The sequence below is a fragment of the Protomyctophum bolini genome (assembly GCF_963924005.1).
Source record: "Protomyctophum bolini genome assembly, chromosome: 8".
Lineage (NCBI taxonomy): Eukaryota > Metazoa > Chordata > Actinopteri > Myctophiformes > Myctophidae > Protomyctophum > Protomyctophum bolini.
This window is the reverse complement of record NC_137869.1, coordinates 26,064,562-26,076,251: the sequence shown is the minus strand read 5'-3', so window position 1 is coordinate 26,076,251 and position 11,690 is coordinate 26,064,562. Positions and strand designations below refer to the sequence as shown.

The window sequence follows — 11,690 nt, the reverse complement described above, 5'->3', positions numbered from 1 at the left end:
TGGCTTGCTTCATATTGCAGAAAAGTACTACACGTGGGAGATTTTGTTTTTGTACAGTGAAAGTAATGTGACTGTATCTTTTCAGTTGGCCCAATCAGCCCTCCCCAGCCCCCCTCTGTTAGTGCCTGGAACAAACCTCTCACATCCTTCACCGGGACAGTCACCTCTGAGGTATGTCTTATCTTCACACGTTTTAGGTTTCAACTATTGTGTCATTGTGCTTTTATGAAAGCTAATGTGGATGAAAGAGAAATATTGTTTCATTTACAACAAAAAGAGGAGAAAAAAAAGTTTTTCTCTACTAGGGTGTAAAGTCCGGAACGGAGGGCGGAGTGGAGTTGGGTATGGACAGTATTCAGTTTGGAGCCCCCTCATCTGCAGGCAGCACAGACAGTGACGGGGTCCCAGCCTTGCTAGAGACTGTTTCAGACAACAAACTACCCGCTCCGAAAGAACAGAGACAGAAACAACCCCGAGCTGGGCCCATCAAGACACAGAAGGTACTGGTAAGTACTGCTTTGAAATGGACATAATGGTATGGTCTACCTACATTTTACTGAACTCCCAAATGACACCCTGTGAAGCCTTGAATACATTTTGTTTTAGTTGCATCCCTTAACAGTGAATGAAGAAAGAATTCAAAAACGTAGAGAATGTTCATGTGAAAAGCTTTGTAAAAGTCCTACGGTGAATAAAGAATCCAAAATCAAGATAAAGTACAGAATTGTTTGTCATATCTAATTAAAAGTCCTGCTTTTAAAGTGCTGATACCTGCTGACACCCTTATCTATCTAACAGAGAAGTTACCTTGGAGGGAGGTAAAAACAATCTTCTAATCTTTGAAATCTCTTTCCCAGCTCCCGGAGATGGAGCCCGTGGAGACCAAGGAGTATAAGCCGGGCCCCATTGGAAAAGAGCGCTCCTTAAAGAACCGCAAGGCCAAAGACGCACGTGGAGGTGAAGTCGAGGGCATCGAGGCGGGGGCGCCTGCAGGAGTATTAGTGAGCAGAGCCACTGACTCCAGCCCCCCCATCATCATTGACGCCACCGTCCCAGAGATTGGTGGACTCATCGAGGGCATGATCACGGTCCCCTCTGCAGAGTACACCAGCAACTCCAAGGTACAGCCAATGGATGTATATATCGTTGTGGTCGGGCAGAAACCACATATGTCCATATTCTGACTTTTTGTGAATTCATGCCCTACTAACCTACTTGATCACAGTGTCACACAAGTAGCAGATCTGCAAGCTCAAAACGTGTTTTTTTTAACCGCAACCCTTTCAGATGATGGCTTCAGTGTAACTATCTAGTTCTTGTGCATAAAGTGTTTGTACTAATGTCTCTCCCTCCAGGAGTCTGTAACTGACTACACAGCCCCTTCCTCCTCCATGGCTGACAGCGTTCCAACAGGAGTTAGCAAACTGGAGGACAGCCTGGTGGCCAGTGTGAGTACTACTGTATGGTTGCATGGCCTCATACTATGCACAGTCCCTAGATCAGTAGTTCTCAATACGAGTTCACGAGTAATCGTCAAGAAACAAATTGTTAGCTGTAGATGAAAACCAGCAGGTTCAAGATTGCTGTCATTTTCTAGCTAAAAGCAGAAAATAGAATTGAGCTCTGAGGGAATCAACCATATAGTAAGTGACCCGTTGGCAGTGTTTCCTAACGAGCTGTTATGTGACCTGAACACTAGGTGGCGCTACCCCACTCCTTGCCCCTGCCTCGGCGAGAAGCTCTGCAACAGAGCTCCAGCCTCAGCACCGTCTCCCCTGCTACTGTTGACCTCACACTGAAGGTACACACACACACACACACACACACACACACACACACACACACACACACACTGCTACTGTTGACCTCACACTGAAGGTACACACACACACACTGCTACTGTTGACCTCACACTGAAGGTACACACACACACACACACACTGCTACTGTTGACCTCACACTGAAGGTACACACACACACACACACACACACTGCTACTGTTGACCTCACACTGAAGGTACACACACACTGCTACTGTTGACCTCACACTGAAGGTACACACACACACACTGCTACTGTTGACCTCACACTGAAGGTACACACACACACACTGCTACTGTTGACCTCACACTGAAGGTACACACACACACTGCTACTGTTGACCTCACACTGAAGGTACACACACACACACACACACACTGCTACTGTTGACCTCACATTGAAGGTACACACACACACACACACACACACTGCTACTGTTGACCTCACACTGAAGGTACACACACATTCACTTGCTCACCTACTGAATCAGTCCTTAAAGTAACGTAATCGACGCAAGAAGACATACGCAACGGAGGGTGAGAGAAATTTCTTCCCTTGCGTCACGTCAGTTACGTGATCCGTCTCGATCCGTCCGCTTGGGATCGGAACGTAAGCAAGGAATTGCTTACGTTGCATTGCTAGGCAAGGGAGGTGCAATAAATGTTGCAGACGTCATGAACCTGGACTTGTTTGTGTGTCTCCTCCAGATGGAGTCGGCTCGTAAGGCGTGGGAGAACTCCCCCAGCCTGGTGGAGAAGAGTTCACCGGTCACCACCACCTCCCCCATCACCTCCTGCACCGCCTCCTACTCCTCCTTCTCGGCGTCCATGCCTCAGATTCCTGTGGCCTCGGTGACTCCTAGCACCTCGCTGACGGGTAACATTCCCCTCGAAGTACCTTCACGGTTCTCGTGTGCTTTTTATACTGCGTTTGAGTCACGAGAATGACAGTGTCATTAAAATGTAGAATGTTATTGTCCTGGAAAATGTGTGTATAACAAAGGGGTGGCTGTCGGGGTAGGGGAGAGCAGTATGTTCAGATCTACCTATGTCGCAAAAGTGGACAGGGATTTGTTTTTCTTATTCGTTGCCTCTGTCCTCCAGGCTCGGGGACGTACACCACTTCCTCCCTGAGCACCAAGACCACCACGGCCTCCGACCCCCCGAACATCTGTAAGGTGAAGCCCCAGCAGCTGCAGGGTGGAGGTCTCTCCTCCTCCGGCTGCGGCAGCAGCAGCTTCTCCCAGCTGGGCTGTGTGCCTCCCCTTCTGCCCCAGCAACAGCAGAGCCCACAGGTCTACGTCTCCCAGTCTGCAGCAGGTAGGAGAATGTTTCTCTTTCTAACATGATGTGCTGCTCTCTCAGGATCACAACAGTGCATTATCTCGAGCGGTCGGTAGGCCTGTCACAATTATTACATCATTGTCTAATAGCAATGATTTGAAATCACTTATTTTGCTTAATTGTCAAACTGTACAAGCTTACAAGTAGATCAGCTATTTCTGCTTTAAAGGACAACTAGTTCGTTTGTTTTTTTTCAACCAAGGTTCATGTTTTAGGTAGTTATTAGAGAAAGTAAAAGATGAGTTATTTTTTTCTTTAATTTGCTGCTTTCTTTCGTTTAGGGATATTAGCTGATTTTGTCAGGGGGGCGGGGGCATTCGAGCATGGGGCTAAATATGTATTGTTATAGCGATTTATTTTTGAGTGGTGCAACCACTCCCTTACGGAGCTGTGTGGCTGGCTGGCTGGGTGGGTGCATCTGAGCACATACGCATGTATTTTTCACCACCTGTGCGCAACCTAACACACACGCACATTTTATTAACTGTATATATGGTGATTTCGGGTGTGCCAGTACAGTACAGTAGAGGGACCCCCACACTGTAACTCTGTCATTTCTTAACCGTTACGGACGCGGGGCGGCTCGCTGGAATCGGTCCGGCACCTTGGGTGCGTTCCTGTGGTTGTAGTTTGAGAACCACTATAGAAACATAGGTTTTTCAGAGAAGTGTCAAGATTTATAAGACATTTGTAGAATCTGGCGTCAGTCCTAAATGGGTTAAAAAATATATTACGTTAGCTGTGTGATTACGAAGCCTAAAATGCAAACAAATGTTTAATTTGTAGCATGCTCCACTGTTCTATGCCAAAAACCCAATTAAACAATTATTTGTGTGACAAATAATCTTCAACTTAAATGTTGTAATGCTGTCTGTTTTCAGAGCTGATCACCACCCAGTGGGAGGCTCTCTTCATTAGCCTCTTATCAGAGGAACGTACTGTAGACCCTCGTGGCCCACATTATTAGCAGTCCATTATTAATATTATCACAGCTTTATGATTTTCCGCTCAATTATACAGTCGGGTCACCCAGGCACAGGATCTACGGATTCAGCACTTGTTTACCTTTTTCATTTAATTTCCATCTAGAAAATGTCTTCGGTAAAGCCATCCTACTATAAATGCACCACGTCTCTGCATGCATGTGTGCGTGTACGGTTGTAATGCACGTAACTCGAGAACCATTTGACCCACCCACTTCACATTCGACACACACGTTCCACACCCCCACAGGGAGTGCAGTGCAGCCTAATGAGGCCAACTCCTTTCACCTGGGCCAGGCTCTGCCAGTGGGCCTAATGAGGCCAACTCCTTTCACCTGTGCAATTTCCAGCCTCTGCCTCAGCCACTTGAGGCTCAACCAATCAGGCTCTGCCAGTGGGCCGAATTGATTGCCAAGTACACTTTTCACAGTCAGTTTGCCCACTTCACACACAGGCACATACACAGATCTCCATGTGGGACACCGGCTGACAGTTAAAACGGGTGCTATGACAACGTATATCATTAGGTTCCCAAGTTGCATCGTTCCCAAGTAGCCCGGTGGCCGACTGCGACGGGCACGTACAGGTCTAGTGGATTAAATTATCTATAACCCCATCTGTAATTGTTTTGCCATTGTTGAGTTAGATTGTTTTCTAAATATTGTCTGTCCAGGTTCTGCAGCCCAGATCCCAGCTTTCTACATGGACACTAGCCACCTTTTCAGCACGCCACACCCTCGCCTGGCTCCGCCCTCCATGGCCCAGCAGCAAGGCTTCCAGCCGGGACTCTCCCAGGTACAGTACAGCGGTTCGGGAGATAGACGGCAGGACATCAACTCGCATCCTGTTGGCCATTACGCTGATCTAATACAGCGTAGAACGAACGTGCTGCAGGTAGGAGTTCAGTGTCCTGCCATCAAGGAGCTATAGTTGATTTTGTGTCGACAGAAATGTATTTTGGCAGGCCTCGATGGTGTCGTAATGGCTGATTTTACACTTGATCTTTACACTGATGTGTTTTTAAATCCTCTACCATCCGTGCTTGTCTCTCTGTGCTTCCCCCCCTGTAGCCAACAGCGGTACAACAGATTCCAATCCCCATCTACGCCCCTCTGCAGGGGCAGCCCCAGCACCAACACCAACACCAGCACCAACATCAACACCAACACCAACATACACACCAAGCCCAGCTAGGGCTCAACACTGGACCTCCAGTCTCCCAACCTCAGGACCTGTTCAGCTCCTCCCTGCAACCTTATAGGTAAAACACAGAAAAACTCCTTGAATATTTACTTTTGCACTGCAAGACATTGCCGATGACTCCACCAGTTGAGACCAAAAGAGACCAACTGTTCCCAGGCTCATGTCTAGGCCTGTAGTGGTCGTGAGGTGCACGATTCAATTCAACGGGTGCTCGAACAAAAGTCTGCACAGCGTTATTATGTGGCCTTTGTCACAAAGAAGACACAAAACGTCTTCTTTTTTTTTAACGCTACTCATGTCTTTTCCCACAGGTCTCAGCAGGCGTTCATGCAGAGCAGCCTGTCCCAGGCCTCCATGATGCTCTCGGGACCGTCCCTACACAGCTACCCCGGCGTGCAGGCCTCCGAGCTGGGCAAGCCTCAGTCCAGCCTAGCCTACCAGCAGCAGTCCTCCACCCAGCACATCCCCATCCTGTTTGAGCCCCAGCTCAACCAGCCATCTGGGATGGGAGGCTCCCAGCTAATAGATCCACACTTACTGCAGGTACAGGCTAATGGCGCGTAACTCTTTAATTTCCTGCTCACATGGCTACAGATTTTAGACTATGATACCGCATTGAAATTGACTGATGCCAACTGTCGATTAGGCACTAGGAAAATATGAAGTCTGCTACTTGTGATGAGAGTTTGCATTTACCATTTGATTATCTTTTTATAGCATTATTTTTTGCTATAATTCTATAAAACTAATATTGTTGATAAAAAGATATACATTTGGTTGGTTGGTTGGTTAGTTGCAGCCATCCCATTGATGCTATTACTCCTATGTAACACTGTGTGTGTGTGTGTGTAGCAGGCTCGGCAGGGGATGAATCAGCATTCCAACATGTACTCGGGGCAGGTGCAGCAACACGGTCAGAGTAGCTACTATAGCAACACTCAGTCTCCCAGCTCTGCAATGCAACAGGTAATGCATGCAGCATTACAACAGGTAAAGCATGCAAAACACAACACGGATGCACGTCACACGTTCACCATTATTCACACTCGACTAAATGCTTTGTTCCACCACGTAAGTTAACGCTGCACGGTCACCAACGACGTCTGTTCCTCTTATTCCTCCTCCCAACCACCAGGTGACCGTCCCTCTGCCCGGCTCCCAGCTGTCCCTGTCCAACTTTGGCTCGGGCGGTGGGCACCAGCAGCCTCTGCTGGCGCTGCCCCCCACCCCTCCCCAGGTCCAGCCTCCCAGCATCAACAGGCAGCCTCCTGTCTCTCAGCCCTACCGGGGTATGATGGGTCCCAACCACAACATGATGCCTCCACAATCCAGCAAGGTAGTGTGAGATGGTCCCAAACCCCCCATGTCTGTTTGTCTGTCGTAAGTGTGAGATAGGCCCCCATGTCTTGGTTCTCAAACCTTTACATTTCAACGTCCCTTAACTCTAACCGTACACAAATGGGTCCATTTGGTTCCTTTTGTATACTGTCAGACTTTCAGACTTGGAAGGTTAAACCCCCTCAAGGAACACTGACTCAGTCCCCAATCTGTTTATCATACTTATTTGGTACCAGCTAAATTGATTCTCCGAGTTTAGCCGTGTTCAAGATTCATGCACTTGTATCTTTTTTTCCTGTTAACTCGACAGACTTCAGATGTGCTCTCCTGCAGGAGACTTGGCTCAGAGATCTGAACAGATTTATGAGCCACAGTCAGAAAGCTGTTAATGCCTCATTCATACTTGGCTGTATCTTGCACCAAAACTGGCTATCTACAAGCTCACAGCACGTTGCGCTATGGCACATGATGTGCTTGCAGACCGGCTGTCATGGCTGGCGTATCAATCACCCTCTGTGTGTCTGTGTGTCCAGATGGACATTGACCTGAAGCTGTTCAGCAGTGGGATGGATATGAAGCCTGGTACGCCCCCTGGTGGCGCCCGGAGCACCACTCCCACCTCTAGCCCTTACAGGTCAGACTCTAGCCCTTACAGGTCAGACTCTCAACACAATCACTACAATGCACATCGCTATCACACATACACATCTATACACCCGTAAACAAGTATAAACTCACACAGGACGCAGCGGTGGCGGGTCAATGGTTAGCGCTATGACCAATTATTGACCATATAGTTGCTCATCTAACGTAAAGCATACCCATGCATCAAGACTGGATCTTCTTAACCTTACTTTACAATAAATGAATGAATTACAGCATGGCCTCTATAGGACGAGGGTATTTGTTTCACATTATCTGTAACTTTAATTCTATTCTGGAAGTCTACAGGGTTCAGATCGGGCTGAAACCCTGGTCATATATGGAGTCAAACGTCATAGATGACTGACGTCACACACTGCTGCCCACATGGGAGCCACGGCGTCATGTATCCTTGTGTTGTTAACATGTCCCTCCTATGGCGTCGTCTCTGCAGGGCCAGCTCCACCTCTCCCAGCAGCCAGTCCAGTAAAATGAACAGCATGCTGTACCAGAAACAGTTCCAGCCCAGCTCTGCTGGCATGAGGATGGCTCAGCACTTCCCTGGACAGTTCAACCCACAGGTTAGCTCTGCTGGCATGAGAATGACTCAGCAGTTCCCTGGACAGTTCAACCCCCCACCACAGGTTTTTAAACGCATCTATTTTCAGAATGAGTTGAATGAGTGTGAGAGAGACTTGTTATTGCATTATGCTGTTATTTTTGTTTTGTCTTGTTTTTGATAAACTATGATTTTTATTTTCATTTCATTCTCTTCCCAATACTCCCCATGTGAGTGTATAGTCCTATGTAGTATTTCTGCTCTTTTTCACCTGATAGTTATTTTATGTTTGTTGCTCTACCGGTGTAGCGCTCTGAAAATAGCCCATCTACAAGCTGTAGATCGGCAGGGTGACGTGAGTTTCTAGATTGGCTATTTTCAGCTTGCAACCAAGTGTAAAATCTTAAGATATTTAGTTGACTAAACTAAAACTTTAAGATGACTAAAATGACTAAAAGATGGCTAAAACTATAGGACATTTCATTAAAAAAATTCTGTCAAAATGAACACTGGTTGGAGGTTAATTTTTCCCTCAACCTTTTTTTTTTAAATAAGATTTCGTGTCCACAGATTTTGTCCCAACCGAACATGGTCTCTCCCCTGGTTCGACCGCCACACGGCAACTCGTTTGCGGGTGGCGTCCAGCGCAGCCCCATGGGGCCTCCCATGTCTCCCAACATGGGTGGAGGTCTGATGCCACACCCCCGGCCGCAGCACGGCCCGCAGCACAGCCAGCACCCCCCGCCCCCCCGAGGACCTCCTGGACCCTCCCTCGTACCCAGGGGCGCTCAGGGACCTCGGACAGTAGAGCAGGACCTCAAGGTAACCATTTCTAACTGAAACGTAACGCATGTTTTCATATCACGGTCCATTATTTATTCGCCATTTAAGCCACAGGCCACCATTTGACGAGATTTAGCCTCTCGGACGAAAGACTTTTGTTAGGATTTTGTTCTTAATTCTATGCTGTATTAGTCTCGCGTGGATATTAAAATTATCTTATTGTGTTCTGAAATTACACCAATAATTCACTCCATTGAAATACTTCCGTCTGTTACTCTGTCAGAGCATCACTTGAGTCCTGGGCCGGGCAGACCATTTGCTAGATGTTACTCTGCAACATTCATGTCTGTCTCTGCACTGTATCAATAAAGGCATGATGATGTGGCTTATTCTTTTTGTATTTTGCTGTGTTCTCTCACAGGCGAAGCAGAGGGCTGAGGTGCTTCAGTCGACTCACAAGTTCTTTTCAGAGCAGCAGCAACAGCAGCAACAGATGAAGCCCCCCCCGACCATCAACAAAGCGCCACGCCTCGACCAGAAACCCCCTCTCGACAACATGGCTCCCAACCACCAGTTGGGGGGCATCTCTGACCGCCCGGAGCCCGACAAAACCCCCCTCTCAACGGGCAAGCCCATACGGACTGGCCCCATAAAGCCCCAGGCCATCAAACCAGAGGAGGGCAAGTAAAAAGACCCCCCAGCCCACACGCCTTCTTCAGGTGAAATGATAACCGGGGTGAGGAGGAGAGGGGATCCGGCTGCTCTGTTCACTCACTCACACCCAACCCCCCCCCCTCCCTGGTCACAGCAGCCCTGGTTGGAGGGGGGGTGGGGGGGGATTGTTGAGTTGGGGTAGAGATCCAAATTATAACGGTTACTGAGAGAAGAGCTTACTGTTGAGTGTTTGTACATAATCTTAGCCTTTCTTCTCTCCCTCCCCCCCCCCCCCCCCCTCCTCTTCTGCCCCACTGTAGGTGGGCAGTTTGTTTGAGTTGGATTTTTTTTCCCCCATCATGCAGTTGCGATGGGGAGGAAAACGTTAACGCAACGAGCGGTTAACTTGGAGAACCTGCCACAACGGTAGAGATACGGTGGCAGGCTTTAAGAGAACCTGCCACAACGGTAGAGATACGGTGGCAGACTTTAAGAGAACCTGCCACAACGGTAGAGATACGGTGGCAGACTTTAAGAGAACCTGCCACAACGGTAGAGATACAGTGGCAGACTTTAAGAGAACCTGCCACAACGGTAGAGATACGGTGGCAGACTTTAAGAGAACCTGCCACAACGGTAGAGATACAGTGGCAGACTTTAAGAGAAGAAAAAAGTTTCGCTGCTGAGTTTGCCATTTTTATAGCTCTATGATTTCTGTTAAATTTTATTATTTTTTCCCCCCCAAGTAGAAGCACCCGTATTATAGGGAGGACAGGTATGTTGTTTTGTTAATGAAAGAATGAATCAAGTGTTTTTGTAGTTGGTCGAACAATCTTATTTAAAGAGAGATGTCTTTTTAGTGAAGAACCGTTTGCTTTCCCCCCTTTTTTCAATCTTCCCATCTTTACTAATCCATACATGTGTGTGCATGTGTGGGAAGCCGTCAGCACATCACCACACACACGCACACACTGCCACGTTTCTCGCTCAACGGTTTCAACCATGTTCACTGAAAGGAGAGACATAAAATCAGGAATTCTATTGTATTGTTTTTTGGTTTTTGTTTGTTTTTTTCCCAGAGAGGAAATGTGAAATTGCAGTAGTTGATTGATTATATCGATTGGTTAATTGATTAGTATCTGACTGCAAGCCTTTGCTCCTGCCTTCTGCTCTCATCTCCTTGCCTGAGAATATTGATGAGGTTGTGTGTGTGTGTGTTTGTGTGTGCGTGCGCGCGTGCGTGTAGTGGTGGTGGTGTGAGGTGAGAGTGTTTACACGGTATAAATGGCGGAAAGATTGTAGCTGAAATCTCTCCTGTATATTTTAGCCAAAGGAAAATGAAAGCAACGTAAAGATGATGTCACAGGGCCTTTTAAGGTTGCCGCTACTGTGGCAGCAGAGTTTAGAGTGGAGCTAATAATATTATTGGTTGTTTAGAAACGGTTGCTTACAGATAAATGCTCCAATCAATGGCCTGCTTCTTGTCTCACACCCTGTCACTGCTTGGACACCCTCCGTAGCGTCACTCACTTGTGCATGCACATGCATAAACACACACACACACACACTTCACTGTAAAGCACCCAGCCCTGCTGCTATTGACGGACTTCCAGTGCCCTTTAGCTAGGACATTGCAGGATAGGGCTACTTTAAGAGGAATATAAAGGGTGTGAGGGCTTGGCCTTTCTAATCATGAGAAGTGTACATTAACCTCCCCTCATAAATAGGGGGGGGGGGAACAAAACCAGAACAGATAAAACGAGGGTAAAGGGTAAGAAAAATGGAAAGAAAAAGCTATTAAAAAAAAGAAGAGGGCCTGAAGATTATGTGGCTCTGAAGCATTTGGGCAGAAGAATACGTTTATTTTCTTTTCCCTTACAAAACGTGAGAGAGCAATCAGTCCTGTCCTCTCCTGCCTCTGCCTTACCTCCGCTGGCTCTCCACACACAGCGTTCTCTCTCATCTTGGGCTTACAATGACGAGGGTCCTTCAAGAAATGTACAGTTCAATGCACCCCTCTGCGAGTGGAGGAAAGGGGTAGAAGCTTCCATTCTGACCTATCAGGAGGGCAATGAATGAGACCTGGAAATTGGAGGATGGGGGAGGGAGGGTAATGATTGTTTTGTTTTTTTTGTTTTACTTGTACAGGGGTTTCATCGCTGTATTAAAATATGTACGGTCTTATTTACATTCTCTTGGTTTGGTTACAGAAACTAATAAAAAATAATATGCTGTTAAAAAGTGATCCTTGGGCTGTGTCTCCTGGATTTAGGCTATTGTGTAATTCTTTGGCATGCAAGTTCTCAAAATATACCCAGGTTTGGGGAAGACTACGGAGTTTACTATGAATATAATGTAGAGATC

The 11,690-nt window shown here is 47.2% G+C and overlaps 1 protein-coding gene across 21 annotated transcripts in view; it reads left to right on the top strand.

The window, feature by feature from the left end:
* The window catches only part of prrc2c (proline-rich coiled-coil 2C), a 34,327-nt gene extending 23,191 nt beyond the window's left edge, over nt 1-11,136 (top strand). The window contains exons 19-34 of one of the 21 annotated variants that reach the window (XM_080769289.1): nt 86-171; nt 306-500; nt 858-1,121; nt 1,356-1,448; nt 1,700-1,801; nt 2,529-2,697; nt 2,925-3,140; nt 4,821-4,942; nt 5,218-5,408; nt 5,662-5,893; nt 6,206-6,316; nt 6,486-6,686; nt 7,222-7,322; nt 7,785-7,911; nt 8,460-8,711; nt 9,094-11,136. In XM_080769289.1, the coding sequence (XP_080625415.1) occupies nt 86-171; nt 306-500; nt 858-1,121; nt 1,356-1,448; nt 1,700-1,801; nt 2,529-2,697; nt 2,925-3,140; nt 4,821-4,942; nt 5,218-5,408; nt 5,662-5,893; nt 6,206-6,316; nt 6,486-6,686; nt 7,222-7,322; nt 7,785-7,911; nt 8,460-8,711; nt 9,094-9,360 (2,729 nt within the window). In that variant the 3' untranslated portion in view covers nt 9,361-11,136. Of the gene's footprint in view, nt 1-85; nt 172-305; nt 507-857; nt 1,122-1,355; nt 1,449-1,699; nt 1,802-2,528; nt 2,698-2,924; nt 3,141-4,820; nt 5,042-5,217; nt 5,409-5,661; nt 5,894-6,202; nt 6,341-6,485; nt 6,687-7,221; nt 7,344-7,784; nt 7,975-8,444; nt 8,712-9,093 lie in introns of all 21 variants that reach the window. The other 20 variants (XM_080769290.1, XM_080769288.1, XM_080769287.1 and 17 more) reach the window with 20 other exon arrangements.
* The last annotated feature ends 554 nt before the right edge of the window (nt 11,137-11,690 follow it).